The sequence below is a fragment of the Anabas testudineus genome, chromosome 9 (assembly GCF_900324465.2).
Source record: "Anabas testudineus chromosome 9, fAnaTes1.2, whole genome shotgun sequence".
Lineage (NCBI taxonomy): Eukaryota > Metazoa > Chordata > Actinopteri > Anabantiformes > Anabantidae > Anabas > Anabas testudineus.
In genome coordinates, this window is record NC_046618.1 from 24,863,980 (window position 1) to 24,891,874 (window position 27,895).

Here is a 27,895-nt window from a genome sequence, read left to right on the forward strand (position 1 = left end):
GACGTGGAAAGGTCCAAAGGTCAGCTGTGATTTCTGCTGGTTCACTTCCCTTTAGACCAAAACGTTTACAGTTAGTCACATCCCTTGGTTTCGATATGTCTGTTGATTATTAGAATGTCTTTTCTCTGAAGGACTGTGATGTAAGCTGGTTTAAAATTAACCTGAAACTGAACAAACCACTGTTCTTGGTGGTCATGAAGTTTAACTAAACACCTGTGGGTGTAGGAAAACAAAAAGCTGTGTTCTACTGAGGGATGAAGTAGGTGAGTCTATATCTGAAGTAGAAATATATCAGCTATTTATTGTTTTTCACACATTTAATATTTCCATATATGACTTTTTGTTTTTATTTTCTATCACACTTATTTTCCCTGATCCACTTTTTGGTCTATTTTAAAGAGAGTCACCTGGGGCCTTCTTCCATGACCCGTGGCTTTCCCCAACTCATAACCACTTATTGTCTCTTTGCAGGTCACACTTTGGTAATTACGTCATGTTAAAAACACTAGGAAGTTTAATTAAGTCAATTTAGAGTTTTATCATTAATATTAGGGCCCAAATGTCCAAGTACTTCCAAATTTGAAACTTGTTCTAAACACTAAACACATGAAATTTCATTACATAAATAAAAATGTCAAACTTATTTCACACCAGTTGTTTGGTTTTTTATTGATATTGTGGAACAATGTAAATTAGCAGGTTGTATTTTATTAGGTTACCCATTTATCTTGTATTCTTTTCCAATGTTGTCTATCCGTGATTTAATATCTGCTGTACTTAAATTAATCCATGATTCAGTTCAACAGTTCGATTTCTTTTGTTAGGACATTTTCAAGGTCCTGCATTAACTCTTCTTTGGTTTTAGGTGTAGAATTATTCAGTTTGCTGGAATTTTCAGGTGTTGCTGAGCCAGTAAATCCACGCCTGCTTGGGTCGGTCCAACTGTTTCCTGCTGCCAGTGGATGATTTTCAAAAAGGAAATTCAGTCCTGTCTCTCTGACGTTGTTGTTGTTTGAGCTGTCGACCATATCCAGGGCCATAAGAGTCAGTGGAAATGTGCGGAAATTTCTAGCAGATTCAGAAATAACTGATGCAGTGAAATATGTGGTGTGCCAGGCCTCTTCAGGTCGTGTCAGACCAGTTGATGTTTTTTCACCACGAAAAATATCTTGTACCAATTTAGTATACAGTTCTTTCTTCCTTCTTATTATCAATTCTTCCTGTGTTTGTTCAGTTTCTGTTTTATAAGTTTCAGTTTTGACCACCTGCATTTCTTTTTTCATATCTGTGTATTTTTCTTTGCCTATCTGCTGCTTAATAGCATTTTTAACTTAATCAATTCTGTTCTGATTTCCTGTTTGGTTGTTGTTAAGTTTCTTTCCCACTGGATACACATAAGTTTTGAGGATCAACTACATAAATCCATACCGACCAAAAATTGGTCGTACTGTGTGCTGTGATCAACTGGTCTTTGTGGAACTTGATATTTGGAAATGGAACCAGAGAGACCGGACACAGTTTGTCCATCTGCTGAAACCTTCCCGAATATTTTCACCACAGTGTAGCTGTCGGCTTCTGGCAGACAAGATGTTGTGTTGTACAGGCACTCTTTACTGACCATCACTGAGTAATGAGGGTCCAGACTGTATTCATGTTGAACTGTGTCAGTCGTTGATTTTTCTTTGTTAGTCAAGACCAGAAGTTTTTGACTGTAGCTGTGAGAGATCGTGTGCGTCATCGTAGTGCCCAAAACCTGGGAACAAATAAAAAGAAAAACATCAGATTAGAACTTATCTGCAAAAGGGAACACACTTAGAGATTAATTTTACACTTTGATCTCCCCCCTTAGATTGATCAGATATTTCTCTTATATCAGATAATATGCCAATAAAAAAAAAAAAAATCAGACCACTCTGCAGAAAACTAAACCTGGACATGGTCTGAGTTTACTGCCTCAGTGTGATGCTATGTTTGAGATGTACAGGTGTTAGTCTACCAGTTTTATCAAGTCAAAAGTCCACGAAGCATCTACCAGGAGTGTCACGAGTTAGTAGGACCAATAATAAGGCCGAAGCAATCCACTTGTGTTTGACACACAAACAAAAACAACAGCGCAACCAGCAGCTGAGCAGTGAACAGTCTTTTCTTAAATTAAACACAAAAAGGAGTCCATATGAATACCTGGAGTAATCAAAGTCCTTAAAACATAGTGAATCCAAACATGAAGCTACAATAGAAAATCCACACATAATCCAACAGATAATCCAACGAAAAACACCGGCGTACAACAAAAACACAAACCGGGAAAAAATATCACAGTCCATAATCCAAAGCAATAATCCATGAAGTCCAAAGACAAAGTCCTCAGCCATTGAATACCTTAAGTCCTGCACACAAGGCTGTAATGAGAGGCAAAAGTAGAGTCTGGTTCTTGTCACTAATCCAACAAACGATCTGGCAACAGGTCTGTGGAACACTGCAGGTAAAAAGCCCTCCGGTGCACAACAGGTGTAATCAATGAGCTTAATGAATGACAAGCTGCTGCATGAACACCACACCGCCCGGAAACAGGACCTTCAAAATAAGAGGCCAGCCTGAAAGGTAGTCAGCGGATCCTCACAAGGAGATTGTAGAACTCGGCATGCTTCTGTCTGCTGTCATTTTCCATCAGGACACAGTAACGGGTAACACCTGGCTGAACGACATCATGCCACACTGCAGTAATTCGTGTTAAAAGCTCTCCAACCACTTACATACCCTTTTATAATCTTTGTGTGTTCTATTCATGTACCATTTTAAGTTTCTTGTTTAGACAAAAAAACAACTGCTATAGTTATGCTGCTATAGGTTAGTCTGCTGGGGAACTCTACTGATACACTGAGCTCCTCTCCTCTCTCCTTCCTCCTTTCTCCATTCTAATGCCACCATTTCATGTCATTAACTTTGTGTCTTCTCTCTCCTGTAGTTGTGTTTCCTCCTCTCTGTCTCCCTCTCTCTGTACTTTTCTTCAGGTATCCTCGGCCTGGAGCTGTATATCTCCAAAATCCAGTTGACCTTTCCAATGTTCTTGCTGCTTGTTGTTGTTTTTATTGCCTGCTGTTCTTTTCTCTCTTTTCTTTCCACTCACCCCAACCGGTCGAGGCAGATGGCCGCCCACTATGAGCCTGGTTCTGCTGGAGGTTTGTTCCTCTAAAGGGAGTTTTTCCTCTCCACCGTTGCCTAAAGCTTGCTCAAAGGGGATTGTTGGGTTTTCTATATCATTTTTTGTATAATTATCCTGTAAAGTGCCTAGAGATAACTTCTGTTGTGTTTTAGAGCTATACAAATTGAATTGAATTCAATTCAATTCAACTTTCAGAGCTAAACTCAGTTGCCATTCACAGATTTTAAATAGAACTGAAAACTGCATGTTTGTGGACTGTGCATCTTTATCTCATGATGCCTGAACTTGTGTAAGTCTGCTTGTGCTTACAGTAACGTTAGTTTTTACTACAACTGCTGATGTGCTTGTTAAAATACGTATAAAACTGTAAAAGAATATAAGAAAATTTCTCCACCTTCCAGTCTGAATACTGCCTTTTCAGATTCTGTTGGACCATTGCTTGTTTTCAGTCAGTTTCTATTTTTGGAAATATGTCTGTCTCTGGGATTTAGGATTCTCTGTTTTGTGGACCTGTATTTGTTTACCCTCTGCTCTGTGATTGCCTGTGTTTTGGGCTTTGGATTGAGGATTATCTGCCTGTGTTTGCAGCTCATCTGTCTACAGCAGTTTTGAGAGTAAGGCTGTGGGAAAGCTTTTGTGACTCTTGCCACTGTAGTGGACACAAACACTGGAGGCTGACATCTTGTCTCACTCTGCTGATCCGCCATCTTGTGCTGATCTCTTTGCTGACACATTTTGCTCAGCTAGTTTAAAAGAGGTATCTGACCAATCAGCAACATTCAACACAGCAGATTTCGAACAGAATACCTGAACTTCCACAGCATTTGTGGGGATGCAACTACAGTCCATAGTTAAATTTTGGCCCTGAGTCGTCTGGTGGAAACACAGGTTACACAAGTTATTCATGGTCGAGAGAAAGGTGTCTTATGGATGTTAGGGACTTAAGCTGCATTTCCACCCGAGAAATCACTCTAGTGTATAACAATGGGGGTTCCTAAACTTTAGGTCTAATAAGCCTAATGATACTTCATTATTGTTTTCTGGACATGTGAAGTAACTTTTGCTCATACTATGGATGAGGAATACTACTCTATCGTGGTCACACATTTCAATCTCCAGACAGATGGCTGATCTATCTGAATCTCTAACCTTTGATTTATTTGTGGTTGAACCTGTAATTGGCGGACACAATCCTGGATAGTGTCACGCTGTTTACGGTGGTCACAGGACATTTATGGAAAATTCCTGCAGCAGTTTGAAATGTACATTTTTCAGGCGTTTCTCCTGCATGCAGCTTTACATTTGACGAAATAAGATGATCAAAATGAAGTCAGGCCAATATTTTTTCATTTTGACCAATTAATTAATGACCAAGTCAAGTATTTAGAGAATGATTGACATATTTTTAAGTTTGATACAATAACAATTGGTCATTTGAATTTTGTAACAAAGTAGAAATAAACACAATTTAATATTTCAAAAATACATGAACGAGTGCAACTGACATTTAACAGACACTGTGAACACAATTCTTTTCACAGTAATGATCAAATGTGATATTTGAGAAAATCTGTTAATAAATCACCATTTTTTAGTTAAAATAGAATATAATCCCTTTATTGCAATTGCATATTAAAATAGTTGTTGAAGTTAGATAAAAACATTATATAATCAATTGAACACAACACAAACTACATAAAAACACAGCATTTCCACATCACACACCCAAACCCTCTACAGTCCTGAGAGGTTGGACTATAGTAATGTTTTCCACAAGAACACCACTACCTATGAATTTGTATTGAATTAACAACTGACATTGTAACATGAATAGTAGCCTACCTAAAATATGCAAAAACCCTGCACTGTTGCCCACATTTTCATTTTCTAATTCGATGTCAAGCTAATATAGCACATAGCGTTACTAACTCACCTTCTTAGCTGACAACTTCTTACTCAAATATTTCATGACTTCAACTTTGCATATATATGTACAACAAAATGGCATTGTTACCATTCCTCCCTTTGCACCTGTCTGTGGGTTTTGTTTTTGTTTTTGTTCATTGCTCACTCTCCTGCCACACCATATGTGGACTTCCTCTTCCTCCACTCTCCACTCACCTGACTAATTACTTATTCATTTCACCTGTGCATCCCTCTGTTTTATAAGCACCCCTCAGTCCTCAGTTGATTGCTGGTTTGTTGCACATCTCACATAGATCTACTCCACTCGTCAGTTTGTTCCTTCGTCAGTTAGTCACACTACTCTGCTTTATTCATGGACTTCGTTTGTGCCTTGTTGCTCCACGACTCTGGTCAGTTTGTTTGTTTCGGTCTGTGTGTTTTTCTTTTTTGTTTTATGTTGATACTTTGTACTGTTGGTCTGTCTGTTCGTTTATATTCTCCTGCCTTGGGCAGTGTTACGTTTGTTACCTTGTATTTCTAATTGGTGAGCTGAAGTTTGTCTTTTTGTGTATTGATTTTTTTGGTTGGTACTTTATAAGGTTTTGTTGGTTTATTAGTTCGTATTTTTGCCTGCGTCTCTGCAGCGTTTTGTGTTGTGACTTTGTGTCGTTATTCTCCGTGCCTGTTTTAGTTTCCCCATTTTGAGCCGGGAGTTATAATAAACCTTGTTTTTTTGTTGGTACTCGTTGGTCTCGTCCGTCCGTTCGTAACAGGCATAATGATTTAATTACCACATGATTTAAAGCTGGCTTTCTCTGTAGTATAACAGAACTTAAAACCTCTGCCACAAATCTGTAACATGAACAAGGTTTTGCTGTTGAGCCATAGGCAGATTTCTCAGCTTTAGACTGATGTCCTTAACATCTAAATTCTTTTTTAACTGACACTCTTGCAGCAATGTGTCGACTGACAGTACTTTCTTTCCAAAAACCAACTTAAGATGGCCACATTCATTTTCATCACTGACCCAGCCTTCCAGGATGATTTTAATAGCAGTTTTGTTTTGTCCAAAAAAATTCAGGATAACTCCGTCAGATGGACTCTGGCAGTTAAATGCCAGTGGTGACCATAATCCTAAGTACAAAACATCTGTGGCATTGTCCTTTGCACAGTTGTTAATGGTGACCGAGCCGTGGTGGAAACCCAACATGTAAATGTCATGTCCATCATCCCCGACCAGGTAATCTCCACCAGTGGACACCAAGATGTCGTTTCCATCGGAACCTTTGAGAAGAGCACTTTCATAACCAGACACCAAGACGTCAGAGTAGATGGTGCCGATCACAGTTTCCACGTCCTTCAACACGTCCCCCTCAGCGTCAGCGAAGCGGCCTTGTCCAGTTAACAGGTTCACGTAAACCCCTTTACCCTTCTCATGATCACCCCGGTACAGAACAGTATCTCTGCCAGGACCTCCATCCACTAAATCAGCTCCTGGTCCAGGAAGAAAGATGTCACTGCCAGAGTTTCCCATCATAGTGTCGTTTCCATCCTCTCCATGAAGGGTATCGTCTCCCAAACCACCAATCAGGATGTCGGCTCCATGTCCTCCAATCAGTGTGTCATCTCCTTCTCCTCCTTCCAAAGCGTCGTCCTTCCACCCACCGATTAGAGCGTTGTCTTGATCATTTCCCAGTAAGTTGTTGGACTGGGAGGGACAGCCCTGCACTGTATGGACCTTTGACAGATTTCTGTGAGAGGTTAGGTCCAAACGACAGTCAACCTGTGATTGTTTCAGAGTCACTTTGAAAGCTTCAACCTGAAAGACCGAGACATCTCCAGTTGAGTTTAGCTTAATCAATTTAAAATGCACCCCATCAGAAGTCTGAAATTCCAAGTGCTGATGCTGAAAACTATCGTTGTAGTTGAGCAGACGGAGTTTAAATTGTTCCCCTTTTGATGTGATCATCACATTCAGGTCTCCTTCTGACTCTGAGTCCAGTGTCATTTGGCTGCCATGGAGGAAGTCCATGTCAACCAACACAGTGTCAGTTTTCTGATCTTCTGCATAGTTATCGATCATGATGTTGTCTCCATATCCATGTTGGATTATATAAGTGTCTTTTCCTTCACCCCCAAACATCAGTGCACCTCCAGTGAAGGGATCGAGCAAATTGTCATTGCTGTTTCCAACCATGATGTCGAAACCTGAGGAGCCGTAAATTTCTTTCACTGACTTTTTATCGTCCATCATCATCACTTTACCTTTGAAACCATAAAATTTCCTGCTTTTATACTTGAAACACCGAGTTTGTTTTCCTACATAAAGATGTGTTTGGAGTGATTGAAGGGGTTCAGGTTTCTGGTTCCTGTAATCAACAATTAAGGGCAACATTAAAGACCTGCTGCAGCTGGTGACATTGGACATCAGTTGAGCTGTTATTCCATCACTGGTCCTGATCTGTAGGTGCTGATAATTCTCTGAAACAAACCAGTTCTGTAAAATGACATTTGTTTTGCCGTTCACCATTATGATGAGATTCTTTCCTTCACACCTGCATGTTATTTTCTGATATTGTTCTTTCAGGAACAGAATGTCCAAGGCTCGATCTGGTGATTGATTGTTGATGGTTTTCACTCCTTGGCCTGGTGTGATAACGTACCAGTCCTCTCCTCCTCTGCCCTCAGTGAAATCATTTCCACTTCCTGGGACAAGAACATTGTTTTCTTTGTTCCCTCTGATGACATCATCAAACTTTGACCCACGGACCTCAGTCACGCTGTTGAAAGCCTCGTCCTGTTGAAGGTCCACTACCAGACGAGATTGGGAGTTGTTGTAGTCAATGCTGAGACTTTTTATGCACTTGGTAAACAGGTCACTCTGCAGGCAGTCAGCTTTGTGGTCAGAGATTGTGAAAGTGATCAGATCCTTTGTTAGAACAAGTAGGTGTCTGTCTGCCGGTGATTGGAACCAGTTCACTAAAGTCACACGGACACCTGTATTCAAAGCATTCAGAATAACATTGTTCCCTTGTACACTGACGTTAAATGTATGAAGATCTGCTTCTATTATCACCAGGTCTGTTTTGTTATCTGTGGAGTAATTTTCAATCAGCACTGAAGACTGTTTTCTGTCTTTAACCACGTACATGTCTTCTCCTTCACCACCATTCAAATGATCTCGACCTCCACCACCATCTATCAGATTGTTCTCGGCATTTCCAATGAGGACATCGTCATACTGGGATCCAAAGATGTTTGTAACTGTACGTAAAAGTGTCTGTGATGTGTCCACAGTTTGACCACGTGTCTGAAACATCTTGTTAATTCCTTTGGCCACGAGCTGAACAGAAGAAACCACAGTGGAGGAAATCTCAAACAAGACTCCGTCTCCTGACATCATGATCATGTGACGATATGATTCCCCTGAAAACCAGTTCTGTATGGTCACAGTGTGACTGTGCTCATACATCAACACAACATCATGTCCAGATTTGGACACAGAAATGTGGCTGTAATCAACAGCGAAATGAAGAGTGTCCAGTGCTTTGGAAGGATCATAGTTGTTGATGATTGTTTTCCCTCCGTTTTCAGGAATGATGTATGTGTCTTTACCACCAGATCCTTCAACGTAACTTTTCTGTGGCCCGAGGAAGAATATGTCATCACCTGGTTCACCATAAAGCTGATAATAGTAACTTAACATGACTTCAATCGTTTCATTTTCTTCTGCTTTCTGAACTGCAAAGAAACGATTCGACTCTCTGTTTCCCTTGTATATCCCATATCTTGAATTGGAAACAGCTTTATAACCTGAAACCACATTTACAGAGCCGACTGGTATGAAAAGGAATATTTTTGTCTCTAATGACGTATACTCTAACTGATGAGACTCTCCCAGGCCAAGAATTATATCTTTGCTTCCTTTTGTATCAATGTCCCAACACTTCTTCCCAAAACTCTCATCACTTGATACAAAATAATCCAAACAGAACAGAGACAGACCCTGATCAGTGAGCCTGAAGTGAATACCTCCTCCATTCCAAGAAGATTCACCAATATTAAAATCAATGGCAGTTGTTCCATCCTGTTCTTTTGTAACTGTGTAATATTTGTTATGGTCGGAAATCTGTTCAACAAGTCTGCGACCCTCCTCAATTTCATCATAACGCCAATTATAAAAAAAACTTGCGACATGAATTCCAAAATGGAAAATCCCCTTGTCAAAGCCAACAAAAACAGCTCCAATTTTTTCCAGCACACCTGCGTCCTTTGGAAGGCTGTTTAGTTCATTCTGGATGCCCATATAAACGTCATCAGTGACCATTCGGATTGTTGATAGAACCAGGTTAATAGGGGCTAGAAATGGCGCCAGTTCAGGCTGAGCAATAGCAACTACATCCAAAGCAATCATAGCACCATCAAAGGCAGCATCAACGTATCCCAGTGTGTCACCTCTCTTTAAATCTTCTTCTAAATTGTATATCCCAAATCCAATTCCCACTATTGGTATAGCTGTCATAACACCCTTCATTGCAGGACTTCTCATGATTGTTGATGCAGCTCTGGCGACTCTTATCTCTGAGGACAGAGCCTGCTTTGCAATAACAGATGTTGTCATAGCTGTAACTCCATGAGCTGTCTGCAAGGCTCCCACCACACCATTTTTGATGTCACCACGTTCAAAAGCATCAACAGCTCCTTTCATTCCCAGCATGAGACCCAGAGTGCCAACAGTACTTCCAATGTGCTCTAGGACTTGGTGGGAGGATTGTGAGCTGTGAATCTCCATGTTTTTAACTGCTGTCTCAATGCCGTTCAACATCTTTTCAGTGTAGTATTGACTCTCTGGAGATAAATCAATCCTAAATTCAACCGGTTTAGAATCAGGGCCCTCATGCACAAGCTGACAAATGAACTGTCCATCTTCTAATCTGGCACTGCCCTCTTTAAGCTGCAGCCTTCCGAGACCGTCACCAAATTTCTTCAGCAGGTTGCTGTGAATTTGTTCAGCAAATGATGAAGATGCTCTGGAAAAATATGATTCGTGTTTGAAGGAATTCTCCAACTCTGAGGCTGAATTCAAATCTTGCAATGTAACATAGCCATCGTCATAACCTCCCAGTCGTCCAGATGGTGAAGGTTGTCCATGATCCTCAGAGGGAGTTAAATTGCTGACATGTTGCTCAATCTTTTCCCTGAAAGTATGGAAGTCTTCTAGAAAGGTTTGTTCTGCATCAGGATTTCTCTCAAATAACTGATAGTGTTCTGCGATATTCACCATCTTATCTTCTACATATTCTACATTTTGTAAAGATTGTTTCCACTTTAAGAACATGTCAGATTCTAGTCTTACAACCTTTTTAAGGTCCTGCATTAACTGTCCTTCACTTCTGGGTTGGACATTTTTCAGTTTACTGGAATCCTTAGGTGTTGCTGAGCCAGTAAACCCACGCCTGCTTGGGTCGATCCAACTGTTTCCTGCTGCCATTGGATGATTTTCAAAAAAGAAATTCAGTCCTCTCTCTCTGACGTTGTTGTTTGAGCTGGCGACCATATCCAGGGCCATAAGAGTCAGTGGAAATGTGCGGAAATTTCTAGCAGATTCAGAAATAACTGATGCAGTGAAATATGTGGTGTGCCAGGCCTCTTCACGTAGTGTCAGACCAGTTGATGTTTTTTCACCACGAAAAATATCTTGTACCAATTTAGTATACAGTTCTTTCTTCCTTCTTATTATCAATTCTTCCTGTGTTTGTTCAGTTTCTGTTTTATAAGTTTCAGTTTTGACCACCTGCATTTCTTTTTTCATATCGGTGTATTTTTCTTTGCCTATCTGCTGCTCAATAGCATTTTTAACTTCATCAATTCTGTTCTGATTTCCTATTTGGTTGTTGTTTAGTTTCTTTCCCGCTGAATACACATATAAGTTTTGAGGATCAACTACATATATCCAGTCATTGACCATCAGGTACGTGGGCTTCTTTTCTCCATTCTTTGCATAATGATGAATGATATTTCTAATGTCCTTTCCTGATTTAATCTCATAACAATTAGAAAGAACATCCTGCATTCCTTGGTCATCGGCTATCCATATAATCTTATTATCTTCTTTTACTCCAATCACATACTGTTCTTTTATTTGTTCTGGGTTGTTGATGTGGATTTTCTCTGGAGTTTGTAGGACTGAGTGAAACAGTGCCCATGACAGACCTTCAATTTTATCACAGGCAGATTTGATTTGCTCTAAATTTTTTCGGGGCATATTCTTAAAAATGTCGGCGTCAATAAATCTCCTCGGCTCACTGGGCCAGCTGTTTCTGTAGGTCAGAAAACGTTTGTTTGTTTTTTGATTAATTAGAAAGTTTCTTTCATTGGTAAAAACTGCTTCTCCTCTACTGCCAGGGTCCTTTCTAATAATTACATGTCCGTTTCTGTCCAGGACTGCCACCACTTTCTTGCTGTCATCTTTGTGTCTCCACTTCAGTCCGTCTGTGGACATGTCTTGTGTGATTTTCTGTCCTGTGTGTCTCACCTGAATCACTGTGCTCCCCAGGTGCAGCTCTGTCTCGATGTGAGCAGTGTCACGGAGCTCTCTGAGCAGGGATTCAACAAAGTCCTTATCTGATCCAACCTCACAGGCCACCACACTGGTTGTTTTGATGGTATCACTGATCCTGTTGGTCCTTTGAATGATTTGAGCTACTTCTTCTGTTCTGTATCCGGCCAGTCTCATCTCTCCTGAGTTTTCTCTTCCTCCATGTCCTACCAGCACCAGTCTGCTGTTCTCTGACAGAGGGACAGAGTCCCCCTGGATCAGTTTTAGTCTTCGGTTTTCATCAAGGACATAGACAGAACTAACCAGTGGATGTTTTTCATAAAGATAAGTGGCAGCTTTTCTGACCACAGGGTCGTCTTCCATAATGAGGATCTGCTGGTGGTCGTACTGTGTGCTGTGATCAACTGGTCTTTGTGGAATTTGATATTTGGAAACGGAGTCAGGTCCATCCAGGACCTGGTAAATCTGGAGATTCTCCTGGTTTGTTTCTAAGACTGCTTTGACTCCTCGCACCACAAAAACCCTCATGAAGTTATGTTGGAAGTCTGTGGTTGTGTTTCCGTGAAGGGAGAAGACTGGAGCTGCTTCCAGTGACGGTTTCAGCATCAGCTCTGCGAGTGATGAAGCAGAGAGACCGGACACAGTTTGTCCATCTGCTGAAACCTTCCCAAAGATTTTCACCACAGTGTAGCTGTCGGCCTCTGGCAGACAAGATGTGTTGTATAGGCACTCTTTGCTGACTATCACTGAGTAATGAGGATCCAGACTGTATTCATGTTGAACTGTGTCAGTCGTTGATTTTTCTGTGTCAGTCATGACCAGAAGTTTTTGACTGTAGCTGTGAGAGATCTCTGAAGCACTTAGCAGCCGATCTTGGATCTTATGTTCATCAACAGCTGCCAAGAAGCTCACAAAGTCCTGAAAATAATTAAAAATACAGTCACCTTACTAAAACAGGAGAAGGTATAACTTAGATTTGGATTACATTATCATACACTGTTGGAGCATGGCTGTCAAATATACAACAGTCCCATATACAGTAGATGTACAACTTAAATTCTTGGTGTTGTAATTTCATTCTGTGTAATGTGAAATATAGACCCTTTTAAGAAGTAGATTCATATGGGTGAGTCCAGTTTTCTTTAACACCTTTTAAATCCACCAACCTGTTCTATCTGAACAACACAAGCTGTGAAGTCCTCACACTCCTGCAAGGAATCCTGCAAACTCATTGGGTTTTGGTCAATATCCACCCTGAAACAAGATAAATCGGTTTATGTCATAGATGAGTACACATCAATTAATACAGCATTAATAAAACCTCATGATAACCTAACCTCCACTTTGATAATGAAAACTGAATAAATTTATAAAAAATAAAATATTATTATTGTCCAGTGCTTTTCTACCTAGCTGGTACTCAAAGCGTTTACGTTGCGTCTCATTCACCCATTCACACACCGATGGCAGAGCTGTTATGCAGCTGACCTGACTCACCAGGGGCAACTTGGGGTTCAGTATCTCTTCCCATGGACACTTTGGCATGTGACGTAGTAGCCAGGAATCGAACCACCAATCCTGTGATTGGCAGACAACTGCTCTGCCTATTGAGCCACAGCCACCCCATACAGCATGGATTAACTGTAGTAAATAGGTAAGAACCTACCACATGATAATTACTGCATGAATGACTATTTTTCAGCTGCCAACAAGTTATTTAACTTTAACTGAAGCATTGAGTAGCTTCTCATTTCTTAAACAACCATGTCTGAAGAAACATCCTGTGGACGTAAACAAGACGTTAATCTGTTTCAGAAGAGTCAAATTATTGACATGAAACGAGCAAAGAACACATCTAAGGAGATTAATGAAATTACTAAAACTGGGTTAAGAAGTGTCCAATGCATTTAAAAAAAACTGGAAGGATAGTGGGAAATCATGATCTTCGAGGATAAAATCGGAAAAACATCTTGAATGATTCTGATCACTTAAACATCTAATGAAATTAAATTGTAGAAAAACAACAGCAGAACTCACGGCTATGTTATAGTGAAAGTAAGGGGAAGGGATTGGGACTAAACAGCTGTGTAGCCTTAAGAAAACCACTTGTCAGTGAGGCTAATTGGAAAAAAAGCTTCAATTTGCTAGGAAGGATAAAGATTGGATTTTGAAGCAATGGAAGAAGAGCATGTGGTCTGATGAGACCAGATTTACCCTGTTCCCGAATGATGGGAGCTTCAGAGTAAGCGCAGCCATAATTATTCCATCAAAGGATTATTTTTTTCCCTGATGACACGCGCATAAGATGACAATGTCCAGATTCATCAGGCTAAAATGGTAAAAGAGTGGTTATGGGAGCATGAACCATCATTTTTTTATAGGTTGGCCACCACAGAGTCCAGACCTTAATCCCATTGAGAATCTTTGGGATGTGCTAGAGAAGACTTTGAGCAATGGTCCAACTCTCCCATCATCAATAAAAGATCTTGGCGAAAAAATAATGCAACTCTGGACTGAAATAATGTTGGGACATTGCAGAAGCTTATTGAAACGATACCACAGCGAACGCATGCTGTAATCAAAACTAAAGGCAAACAACAAATTAAAGCATGTGACTTTTTTTTTGGATGGGCAGTGTATATAAAATGCAAGGGCTGCTTTATCCAAATTGTTCCTCTAACACAACTTATCTTGATTATCTTAAATATATAAGACAGCAAGTTTCCATCTTTGACTGTAAAAAACTGCAAAAAAGAGCCTTAACTCCAAACTGTTAAAGTGTATCGTGTGAAGCATACTAACGAAAGTAGAATAAATATCTCTTTACCTTTTACTGGACCTCTGAATTCTGGCTCCATGCATGGAAGTGTTCCTGAGACAAAATATATCATCAGTCAAAAACTTAAATAACCACTTATTTATTTACAACACTTGATATATTAGGATGTGCATCTTTGGTATGAAGAAACTGATTTAGAACTGACTGACGCCTTTCATGTGGTGTAGAAATAGTTGTTCGTCAAAATACATTAAAATTATTTTTATTTCAAATGTTTTAATGTGTTCATGTAGGGAATAAATATGAGCCAAAAACATATATTTTTTTTAAAAGTTAAACACTGACACAGAAAGGCCACAAATCAACACAGGAACCTCAGCCACAATGGTTAAGTTAACATAATGTTGTTATGAGCCAAGGAACCTTATCACAAACCACACAGTATATTATCATTAACAACTATTTAGTTAACAACTACAGTAATCCCATAAAACTCAAACTGTTCCATTTTTAGCCAAAATAAAGAATGTTTAGAATGTGTTGAGAAACTGAAACTCAACTCAAAGAAAACACAAAGGTCTTAAGTCCTATTTAGAACATGGTGTAGTGATGCACTCTTGTTGCCAAAGTGAGCATTACAAAAAATAGACACTTAAAAAATAAATCCTGTTTCATAAATTTAAAAAAAACATTGAAGTTGTGGAAAAACGATCTTGCAGCACCTTATTGTGTGTCATACCCCTTCTCTTCTTCCATGTTTTCTTTGTACAAATACCAGCAGATAAACTGAGAATTATTTTTTTAACCTGTTCTCATGTCATATATGCAGAAAAAGAACAAATACGTTACACTAGTAATAATGATGATGATTATTATTATTATAATAATAATTATTATTATTATCACCTGTAATCTAGCCACAGGGGTTGCAAGCCAGTGATTTCTGTGCCGGTCCCAAGCCCGGATAAATAGAGAGGGTTGCGTCAGGAAGGGCATCCGGCGTAAAAATTGCCAAAATAACCATGCGAATCATCCACAAAATTATTATCACCTGTGGTTTGAAGGGTCCTGGAGCTGTTCATGAAACATGTGTTCAGACAGTCCTCTGAGACGGTGCAGTGCTGCGATATCTGGACTGAGCTCTTCCCACTCATCATCTCTCACCTCTGTAATTAAAATAAAATGTTTTTTAGTGTTTACATTTAATTCAGAGGATCAGTTCAGTGTTTGGGTGAAGTTGATTAAATGGTATTTGTTACATTATTAATTCTCACATACTGTTATTGTACAAGGTAAAATTAAAGAAATGGGAGATAAATAAACATATTTTACACTGTTTCAAAGAAATTAAGTGAAATTAAGACGGGTTGTCTCTCAGCTTTTCTAGTCCACGTCATCTTACTGAGTTACATACAGATCAAAACTGAACGTTCTCATTACAAACCAGCTGTGGAGCCAGAGACGGAGAACACCACCACAGCACATACCTGGAGTGCTGGGACTCCTGAACAGTGTGTCTAAATCGGTTATTTCAAGATTCAATAAACTTTATTAAGTTTAATAATCTGTATTTGTTGGAGTCCAGATGAATTCATCTCCACGACTGAAACATTAGGCAAACAGTGGGTGTAGTTTATGGTTGGTGCTGTTCAGTGGAACCGAGGTGTCTGAACTTAGATCTACTGTAGATCTACAGATTCTGTAGTAAGATCCTTCCAGCAACACAAGGCAGCACCAATGAATTAGTAATTTATTATCATTATTTTTATTATCGTTGTGCAAAACAAACAACAAATACAAATTGATGAATGTTGCAGTAACTGGACAGATTTTGTTTAATTGATTTTCATTTTGTTTTGGATATTTTGGGGTGGAACATTCAGTAATTCTAAATCCTTCAGAACTTCAATCTGTGTTTTCTGAATGGAGTCAGTAATTACTGCAGATTATAAAGATAGATACAGATTATCTGTTCATTAAGAACTAAGACATAGCACTTGGATTAACAGTTACGATCTAAGACCCTTGAAGTTTCTTTATTTCCAGTCTTTGGTAGATTGATTTAAATCTTGCTTATATGTATTTTACACCAGTTCTTTGTAAACAAACCAGGACTGAAAGTTAATGGTTTCAGCTGCAGTGACAGAGAATAGAGTCTGAACTTAAAGTTGTTAAAATGGGAGACGTTTCTTACCAAATGGTTCAGCGAGGCTGAGGAGGCTGAGGAGGATCAGGAACCTCCAGATCTGCACCCGACCTGCCATCACGCTGCAAAATATGACAGTGACAAAAACACCACTGATCATGGAAGTAGTACTGCAGTGAGTCTTCCCCGATATCACTTCACCTTAACAAGAGTTGTTGCTTCTTATTGAAAACGACTCTTTACAACATTTCACAAACTTACAGTATAGTTCTACTTCAAGGAGCTGATCCAGGCTGGGTACACAAACAAACACCCAAATACTTTAAGTTTGTTTGTTGGGGGCCGTGTTCATAGTAATTATGGTATAAGCTACTTTAAAAAAACTATTAATTTTAAAAAATTTAAAACACTGATCATCATCACCTTTAATGCCTGACTGTCCTCATGGAGGTTTCAGTGTCTCGGTTTCTGAAGGCTCTTAAAATATTGTTCGTTTTAGTTCAGAAAATATTATTAGTGGAAACTTGCTACAGTGGCAAGAAAAACTTTGTGAACCTTTTGGGATTTCATGGTTTTCTGCATGAATTGGTCATAAAATGTGCTCTGATCTTCATCACAACAATACAAAAACACAGTCTGCTGAAAATAATAGTACACAAAATTATATGTTTTCATGTTTTTATTGAACATAACATGTAAACATTCACAGTGCAGGGTGGAAAAAGTTTTTGGACTTAATAACTTGTTGACCCTTCTTTGGCAGCAATAACCTCAACCAAACGTTTCCTGTAGTTGCAGATCAGACCTGCACAACGATCTGGAGTCATTTTGGACCACTCCTCTTCACAAAACTGTTTCAGTATATTAATATTCTTGTGATGTCTGGTGTGAATCACTCTCTTAAGGTCATGCCACAGCATTTCAGTCGGGTTGAGGTCAGGACTCTGACTGGGCCACTCCAGAAGGCGTATTTTGTTCTGTTGAAGCTATTCTTTTGTTGAATTACTTGTATGCTTTGGATCATTGTGCTGTTGCATCACCCATCCTCTGTGGTATCCAGTTGGCGGACAGATGGTCTTACGTTTTCCCGCAAAATGTCTTGATAAACTCTGGAATTCATGTTCAGTGACAACAATCTGTCCAGACCCTAAGGCAGCAAAGCAGCCCCAAACCATGATGCTCCCTCCGCCATGTTTTACAGTGGGGATGAGGTTTTGATGTTGGGTGCTGTGCCTTTTTTCTCCACACATTGTGGAGTCCATTTTGGTTTCATCTGTCCACAGAATATTTTGCCATAGTGCTGTGGAACATCCAGGTGCTCTTTTGCCAACTTCAAACATGCTCCATTGTTGTTTGATGTTTTCCTTATTGTAGATGTGTCAACAAAACTGTATGTCTGCATGTTCTTGAGATTTCTGTAAGTCTTTAGCTGACACTCTAGGATTCTTCTTTTCCTCATTCAGCATTCTGCGCTGTGCTCTTGCAGTCATCTTTACAGGATGACCACGCCTAGGGAGAGTAGCAACAGTGCTGAACTTTCTCCATCTGTGGACAGTCTGTCTTACTGTGGACACATGAAAATCAAGGCTTTTGGAGATACTTTTTTAACCCTTTCCAGCTTCATACAAGTCAACAATTCTTGATTGTAGGTCTTCTGAGAGCTCTTTTCTGCGAGGCATGGTTCACATCAGGCAGTGCTTCTTGAAACCAGTAAAACCAAAACTGGTGTGTGTTTTTAAAGGGCAGGACAGCTTTCAGTAACACATCCAATGCACTGTGAATGTTTACATGTTATGTTCAATAAAAACATGAAAACATATAATGTTTGTGTAGTATTATTTTAAGCAGACTTTGTTTTTCTATTGTTGTGACTTAGATGAAGATCAGAGCACATTTTATGATAAATTAATGCAGAAAACCATGAAATTCCAAAAGGTTCACAAAGGTTTCTTGCCACTTTATATGTCTTTGATACACACACATTAGATCACATTTTTTATGGTTTTCCATTTCTAGAAAATATATAAAATATATACTGTATGTATACATACTAATATTGTATATTTATATATATATAAATATATACAGTGCTTTTCATTGCTGCGAGCATTAAACATGTTTCATTTTCAGTTGCAGAACTTTCTAGATGTGTTACAGTTCCTTCCTTCATCCCTGTTTCCCAGCTCACTAATTATGGATTCATTTCACCTGTTGGTCTCTGTCCCTTTATAACAGGGGTCTCAAACTCAAATTACCTGGGGGCCGCGGGAAGCATAGTCTGGGTGAGGCTGGGCCACATCAGGTTTTCCAGAAGAAAAGCTTTGTTTAAAAAAAATCCTATCTTCTCAAATCGCTTTATTTTTACTTTTTAATACAAATAAAAACATAAAAAAAATAAGAAAATAAATTGGTAATAAAAAAATATAATAATAATAATAATAATGAAAATAATAATAATTACATTCCTCTAGTCAGCGACTAAATGTGGTTTAGACGGGGGGCCAAAAATTATGGTCCCACTGGCCGCGAGTTTGAGACCCCTGCTTTATAAGCTCCCCTCCGTTCCAAAGAATGAATGAATGAATGAATCACACGTTTGTTTGTTCTTGGATTAACCTTAAATACACCATACCCCGCTCTTCACCTCACATTAGTTTGTTCATCGTTTGTTTCACCCTGGACTCTGCCTATGTTTGTTGGACTTTGTCGTTCCCCGTTTGTGAGCTGATGTAAGGTTTTATGTTTTTTTTAGTGTTTCCTGGCAGCTGGGCTCTTTTTTATCAGACCTTACAAACCTGTTGTTCTTCTTATAAAAACAGTTGCAGATACAATGTGCAGTGTACATAATTAAGTTTACAGTACAAGTACAAATGACAGTAGCCGTGCTGGGAGTGTTGTCCTTCACTTTAACATTAGACTTGACAAACTGTGTATTTAGAGGGTTCATTTCAGGATTTCCCTCTGACTTCCTCTCGATTTCTGGGACATCAGACGGGCGACACATGAATGATTATGGATTCTTTCTCCTCAGGTATTAGGACAAATTCCAACTGCTGTGAAACGATTTATCTTATCTTATTATCTATGTTGCTCTGGAAAGAAGAGGCATGAAGGTCAGTCGTAGTAAGACAGAATACATGTGTCTGAACGAGAGGGATCAAGGTAGAAATGTTAGGTTACAGGGGGCTGAGGTGAAGAAGGTGCAGGAGTTTAAGTACTTAGGGTCAACAGTTCAGTGTGATGAGGAGTGTGGAAAAGAGGTGAAGAGGCGAGTGCAGGCAGGTTGGAGCGGGTGGAGGAAAGTGTCAGGAGTGTTGTGTGACAGGAGAGTGTCAGACTCAAAGGAAAGGTCTACAAGACAGTGGTGAGACCAGCTCTGCTCTATGGGTTAGAGACGGTAGCAGTGAGACAGAGACAAGAGGCTGAGATGGAGGTAGCAGAGATGAAGATGTTGAGGTTCTCCTTAGGAGTGACCAGGTTAGACAGAATTAGGAACGAGTACATCAGAGGGACGGCTCACGTTGCCTGAGTTAGCAACAAGGTCAGAGAGGCCAGACTGAGATGGTTTGGACATGTTCAGAGGAGGGATAGTGAATATATTGGTAGAAGGATGTTGGAGATGGAGCTGCCAGGCAGGAGGACAAGAGGACGACCAAAGAGGAGATATATGGATGTTATAACAGAGGACATGAGGTTGGCTAGTGTCAGGGTAGAAGATGTTCATGATAGAGTGAGGTGGAAAAGGATGATTCGCTGTGGCGCCCCCTGATGGGAAAAGCCGAAAGAAGAAGAAGAAGATCTTATTATCTATGCACATTTTAAGATTTCTGTGGCCCCATTAGAGTTAAATTATCTATTCACATGATCCACTATGTTAATTCTCCATAAAGACTAAATGAAGGAAGTGGAGAGGAAGCAGCACTGCGTCTGCTCTGAAACAAAGCATCCACCCATACACTCAAGTTAAATATGATCCCTTTTCTGTTTCAGTAATCTGCTTTAATTATTTAAGTTCAGGGTTTTGCTTCAAATGACAGAACAGGAGTAAAAGTAAACACATGTATCAGAGCACTTTAAAGCCATTATGTGTTAAAATCCTGAAAAAAAAAAAACATTTTACTGAAAAAAGTCAAGTTCAAATGTTAGTGAAGAGATGTAGACATGTAATAATGTAATAGAATGAAAGAAAAGAAAATTATAAGAGAAAAATCTAATTATAATCTGTAATCACAGAAAGCTCCTTTAACATACGTACAAATAGAAAATACATGCAAAATCATTTTAGCCCCTTTACTTTGTTTGCTCTTATTTGTCTTACCCAGACGGTTCAGGTGATGGACAAATATCTGCTTCACACAGTCGCCAAGCTCATGGTTTGACAGTTTGTGTAAAGGCTGGACCCAAAATGAGGCTGACTTTAATATTATATTAGAGGCGAAGAGGCAGACGTGGAAAGGTCCAAAGGTCAGCTGTGATTTCTGCTGGTTCACTTCCCTTTAGACCAAAACGTTTACAGTTAGTCACATCCCTTGGTTTCGATATGTCTGTTGATTATTAGAATGTCTTTTCTCTGAAGGACTGTGATGTAAGCTGGTTTAAAATTAACCTGAAACTGAACAAACCACTGTTCTTGGTGGTCATGAAGTTTAACTAAACACCTGTGGGTGTAGGAAAACAAAAAGCTGTGTTCTACTGAGGGATGAAGTAGGTGAGTCTATATCTGAAGTAGAAATATATCAGCTATTTATTGTTTTTCACACATTTAATATTTCCATATATGACTTTTTGTTTTTATTTTCTATCACACTTATTTTCCCTGATCCACTTTTTGGTCTATTTTAAAGAGAGTCACCTGGGGCCTTCTTCCATGACCCGTGGCTTTCCCCAACTCATAACCACTTATTGTTTCTTTGCAGGTCACACTTTGGTAATTACGTCATGTTAAAAACACTAGGAAGTTTAATTAAGTCAATTTAGAGTTTTATCATTAATATTAGGGCCCAAATGTCCAAGTACTTCCAAATTTGAAACTTGTTCTAAACACATGAAATGTCATTACATAAATAAAAATGTCAAACTTATTTCACACCAGTTGTTTGTTTTTTTTATTGATATTGTGGAACAATGTAAATTAGCAGGTTGTATTTTATTAGGTTACCCATTTATCTTGTATTTTTTTCTAATACAATGTTGTCTATCCGTGATTGAATACCTTCTGGACTTAAATTAATCCATGATTCAAACAGTTCGATTTCTTTTGTTAGGACATTTTCAAGGTCCTGCATTAACTCTTCTTTGGTTTTAGGTGTAGAATTATTCAGTTTACTGGAATCCTTAGGTGTTGCTGAGCCAGTAAATCCACGCCTGCTTGGGTCGATCCAACTGTTTCCTGCTGCCATTGGATGATTTTCAAAAAAGAAATTCAGTCCTGTCTCTCTGACGTTGTTGTTTGAGCTGTCGACAATATCCAGGGCCATAAGAGTCAGTGGAAATGTGCGGAAATTTCTAGCAGATTCAGAAATAACTGATGCAGTGAAATATGTGGTGTGCCAGGCCTCAGTGGACAGAGATGGGGTCGTGGTGGGTTCTCCCAGAAAAATACCTTTCACATACCTAATATAGCTCTCTGTGTCCTTGTTTGCTCGTTTGTTTTATCTGCTCAGTAATACACCTTTTAACTTCACCAATTTCGTCCTGATTTCCTATTTGATGTCTTAACTTTTTATACATACAGATATTGAGGATCAACTACATATATTGATATTACTCTTTCAGGAACAGAATGTCTAAGGCTCAATCTGGTGATTGATGATGGTTTTTGCTTGTTGGCCTGCTGTGATAACGTACCAGTCCTCCCCAGATTTGGACACAGAAATGTGGCTGTAATCAACAGTGAAATGAAGAGTGTCCAGTGCTTTGGAAGGATCATAGTTGTTGATGATTGTTGTCCCTCCGTTTTCAGGAATGATTTATGTGTCTTTACCACCAGATCCTTCAACGTAACTTTTCTGTGGCAGAAATAACTGATGCAGTGAAATATGTGGTGTGCCAGGCCTCTTCATGTAGTGTCAGACCAGTTGATGTTTTTTCACCATGAAAAAGATCTTGTACCAATTTACTAAATAATTCTTTCTTCTGTCTTATTGTCAATTCTTCCTGACTCGCTCCTCCTTTCTCTGTTTCCGTTTTTTTTATTTTGTTCAGTTCCTGTTTTATCAGATTCGCTTGTGACCACTTGCATGTTATTTTTCATATCTCTGTATTTGATTTTGTGTATCTGATTAATAATACAGTTCTTACCTTCATCAATTCTGTTCTGATTTCCTATTTGGTTGTTGTCCAGCTTTTTTCCCACTAGATACACATACAGAGTTTGAGGATTAACCTCATAAATCCAGTCATTGACCATCAGGTACGTGGGCTCATCTTCTCCATCCTTTGCATAGTGACGAATGATATTTCTAATGTCCTTTCCTGATTTAATCTCATAACAATTATCAATTTTTTTTTTTTTGTAAATCCTCGTCATTTTCTATCCATTTAATCTTATCCTTTGCCTTCTTCTTCCTCTTCCTCATGTTCTTTCTTTTTATTCTTTTTATCCAAATCATGTTGTGTAAACGTAGTCATTTTATATTCTACTTCCCCTTTTTTATTCTTCACCTTCATCTGTCTCATGCCTATCACATACTGTTTTAGGTCGTTGGCACTGATTTTACTAGGAGGGTTTGGATCTGAGTGAAACAGTCCCCAACTCAATGCCTCAATTTCATCAAAGGCAGATGTGATTTCATTTTTGCTTCCGTCTTCTTCATCAAATTCTGTGAAAACATCCTGGTTAATAAATCTCTTTGGCTCCTTTGGCCAGTCTTCTGATCTATCATTAGTTAGAAAGTTTCTTTCATTGGTAAAAACTGCTTCTCCTCTACTGCCAGGGTCCTTTCTAATAATTACATGTCCGTTTCTGTCCAGGACTGCCACCACTTTCTTGCTGTCATCTTTGTGTCTCCACTTCAGTCCGTCTGTGGACATGTCTTGTGTGATTTTCTGTCCTGTGTGTCTCACCTGAATCACTGTGTTCCCCAGGTGCAGCTCTGTCTCGATGTGAGCAGTGTCACGGAGCTCTCTGAGCAGGGATTCAACAAAGTCCTTATCTGATCCAACCTCACAGGCCACCACACTGGTTGTTTTGATGGTATCACTGATCCTGTTGGTCCTTTGAATGATTTGAGCTACTTCTTCTGCTCTGTATCCGGCCAGTCTCATCTCTCTTGAGTTTTCTCTTCCTCCATGTCCTACCAGCACCAGTCTGCTGTTCTCTGACAGAGGGGCAGAGTCCCTCTGGATCGGGTTTAGTATTTGGTTTTCATCAAGGACATAGACAGAACTAACCAGTGGATGTTTTTCATAAAGATAAGTGGCAGCTTTTCTGACCACAGGGTCGTCTTCCATAATGAGGATCTGCTGGTGGTCGTACTGTGTGCTGTGATCAACTGGTCTTTGTGGAATTTGATATTTGGAAACGGAGTCAGGTCCATCCAGGACCTGGTAAATCTGGAGATTCTCCTGGTTTGTTTCTAAGACTGCTTTGACTCCTCTCACCACAAAAACCCTCATGAAGTTATGTTGGAAGTCTGTGGTTGTGTTTCCATGAAGGGAGAAGACTGGAGCTGCTTCCAGTGACGGTTTCAGCATCAGCTCTGCGAGTGATGAAGCAGAGAGACCGGACACAGTTTGTCCATCTGCTGAAACCTTCCCAAAGATTTTCACCACAGTGTAGCTGTCGGCTTCTGGCAGACAAGATTTGTTGTACAGTCTTTACTGACTATCACTGAGTAATGAGGATCCAGACTGTATTCATGAAGTTTTTGACTGTAGCTGTGAGAGATCGTGTGTGTCATCGCAGTGCCCAAAACCTGGGAACAAAGAAAAAGAAAAACATCAGATTAGCAGTTATCTGCAAAAGGGAACATGCTTAGAGATTAATTTTACACTTCTCCCCTCTAAGATTGGTCAGATATATCTCTTATTTCAGACAGTATGCCAACAAGAAATTAATCAATTTCAATATTGAGAGATCAGATTAGTCTGTTAAAAGAATTCTGCTCTTATGACCTGACTGGCAAAAGTTGCTAGTTCAACCACAGTGACCAACTTTCTTGACATATTTCAAGTGTTCATGTCAAAGAGATGATGATGTGGTGAACCCTCCTGTAACTCACACAACAGAACTTGCAGTAGCACATTGTCTACCAGTTTTATCAAGTCAAAGTCAACAAAGCATCTACCAGGAGATTGTAGAACGCTTCATGCTTCTGTCTGCTGTCATTTTAGTCAGGACCTAGTAACCAGTAACACTTCAACAGTGCCAGAGGCTGAACGCCATCATACCACACTGTAGTGATGTAGTAATTTGTGCTAAAAGCACACTGATAGGGTAGATACAGTGTATAGGCACTGTATAGGTATTCATCCCCTTGGATGTTTCACCTTTTATTGATGTTATGAATAAATTATAATCAGTATGAGTTCTTAAGAAGATCCAGACTCATTGCTATTGGCTTCTCTAAAATCCACCATCCTGGAAAATAACCAAAATCTTGGCCACTGCCCACCCTAAAAAAAGTTAATATGTTAGCATGTTGGTACAAATCAGAATATAATAAAGAAAAACTAATCTAATCAGATGACCATGTGAGTATCTACAAACTGAATTCCAAGTTTACATAGTTTAGACAAACTCAGCAACAACTAATATCGAACATCTATATTACTGTAAAGTTGACAAGATTTCAGGCCTGTTACTACTGATAAAAACTAAATAGCAGAATACATTTCTGTTGCAAGGCAATGAGGCCAAATATACAAACAGTGTCACAAAGACCTACTGCATCTTCCAGGTGAAACTAAAAATAGCACCAAAAGTAGGCGTCAGACCCAAGTCTGAGAGTCACAGATGTAAAGTATGCTGAGTAACAAAAAAATGACAGCTAATAGATCTAATTAAAAAAAGCTAAAGCCAAATAATAGTAAAATAGAAAGTGAAGTCTCTGTTCTCATTTGTTATTGGCACCGTACCTTAACACGTCGCCATGAGACAGTAGCTTGAATGAAACCGTATCAGGCTAGCCTCCTTATCTCCAAATGACTGGGCTACCAACATCCTGAAAGTCTTTAAGTTACCTGGGTTTCTGAGGGTTCCTGAGTCTTTCATGAAACACCTGTTCAGACAGTACTTTGAGACGGTGCAGTGCACCGATGTCAGGACTGAGCTCCTCCCAAACATCTTCTTTCAACTCTGTAATCAGAAATCACAGTTTAGTTACTGATCTATACCAGATGTTGTGTTGTGTTGTCATATTTCTGCCTCTTTTTTGACAACACAGACAGTTTGAGCACAGGAAAACAACACTGGTCTCTCTGTGTTGATGGTCGACATTAATCAGACAGTTGGTCATTGTTTACATGTCCAGTGTTTTCCAGTAGAGAGATTCTTCCACAGGTGCAGGTTGAAGCACCAACACACTGTCCACCAAAGGGACCTTTGCTGTGGACATGCCAACCACAATGTACTGGAGGGGCTTTTACACCAGGGAAGGTTCCTGGACTTTAGTCCCTGTTAAATATGCTAATCCTGGTCCACAAGAGCCACTGTCCTGACTTTTGAGGACCAGTAATTAAATGTCATTATTACCTACTGTTACTTTCCCTCATTCCTCTGGCAGTTCATCAGTTGTTCTTCACTAGTGGAGCCACATTGTGTTTTGGATAATTTACCTATTTTACTTCTTCTTGTTCCTGATACGATTTGCTGTGTTTAAAAAAATATATACCGTTTGTCTGGTGCTTTGTGTTTTTGACCTAATTCATTCCTGTCCCACTGCTTTATGAGCTGAGTTTAATTAATTTAAAGTCTTTTGTCAAAGAATTTGTGAATTAACAAAACATTTGAAGATGATATTAAAATATCTTATACACTCTCCAATCACGATTGAAAGTTTTACATAACATTTTAAATAACAGTGCATATGATTCACAGTATTATAGTACATTACACAGTACAGTTAGTATTTGGCCTTACCAAACTCTTCAACGAGGATGAGGAGACTGGAGATGATCAGAAGTCTCAGTGTCGTCCAGCTTGGTTTGCATCCTGCCATTATGGTGCCAACTAATATTTAAAGACAGAATAAACGGGGACGATCACAGTTATACATCATCATAAAGTTTAAATTTAGCATGTGAGCTTGGAATAAAAAATTCTCAAGCATTGGCAAATGTAGGTTTTTCTATGTTCTCCAAAAATTGGAACACACATTAGTCCACTGCAAAAGACACATGAAGACTAGGTTCAGGTGGTGATGTTAGTCCTACAAAGAGGCCTGAAGTGAGTATCTCCATTTGATTTGTCAATGAATGAGGTCAGTGTCCAAGGACACCTCAGCAAGTAGCCAGGAGGAACCGGGAATCAAACCAATCACCCTGGAGTTCGTAGATGACTGCTCTACCTCCTGAGCTACTGCCGCCCCAAAAATGTGTGAGTGCGTAGAAATGTATATTTGAAAAGAGACTGTTGCAAGTGTAAAGGTTGTTTTAGTTGTATTTTACTCACCCTTCAGAAATGTGGTGATATCAGAGGATTCTCCACTGTCCTGTATTGAGTGACACTAAATGTCTCACCCAGTGTTTAGTTATACTCGCAGGACAAAGTGAATTTGGATATTTCAGTTGCATATTTTAACGCTACATGTAGAGATGTGCAAGAAGACTTATCTTATTCTCATTCAAATATGACGAACGTCCTTCCCAAATAAGAAATCCAACAGCTCTACTTTCATTTAGATGAGGCACGAACAAAATGGTAAAATCTAAATATAGTTCAGCATCAACACTGTAATGAATTTAATATAAGACATGTTGTAAAGGAGGTGAGACAAGTTCCCTACATCACTAAAAAAGACTAATGCTGCTCTTAATACAAGTAAATGTGGTATGAATGGAGAAAAGTCAGAATCCTCCATGCTGTTGTGTACAGCATGTTAAAATCATGTAGTTGGAAACAGGTCCAAGCCAAATGAAACCTTGAGTAATGATGAATGTAAATACTTTGCATCAGCATTAAACCACATAAAGCTACTGTGTACAGTTAATGATGATTATTACAGTCAGACATCCACTAAACTGCAGGCACATGACATTTGCAACATGAAAAGAGAGAAAGAGGAGACCCTTAGGAAAATAAATAGGATGTACACACTCATACAAATAAAATATTCACAGACAGACTTGTGAAACATGAAGTACTCGCATTCATATATATGAAACACATATGTTCATATGATT

At 39.2% G+C, this 27,895-nt stretch overlaps 1 protein-coding gene across 1 annotated transcript; it reads right to left on the reverse strand.

The window, feature by feature from the left end:
• Positions 1-668: 668 nt before the first annotated feature.
• Positions 669-20,962, reverse strand: LOC113150067. The gene is made up of 7 exons (XM_026342451.1): positions 20,871-20,962; positions 16,601-16,674; positions 15,458-15,572; positions 14,455-14,499; positions 12,794-12,881; positions 11,604-12,545; positions 669-1,753 (listed from the first exon to the last, which is right to left on the reverse strand). Exons 2-7 carry the CDS (start codon positions 16,668-16,670, stop codon positions 1,409-1,411), a joined length of 1,605 nt encoding a protein of 534 aa, XP_026198236.1. The 5' UTR covers positions 16,671-16,674; positions 20,871-20,962; the 3' UTR covers positions 669-1,408.
• Between the last annotated feature and the right edge of the window lie 6,933 nt (positions 20,963-27,895).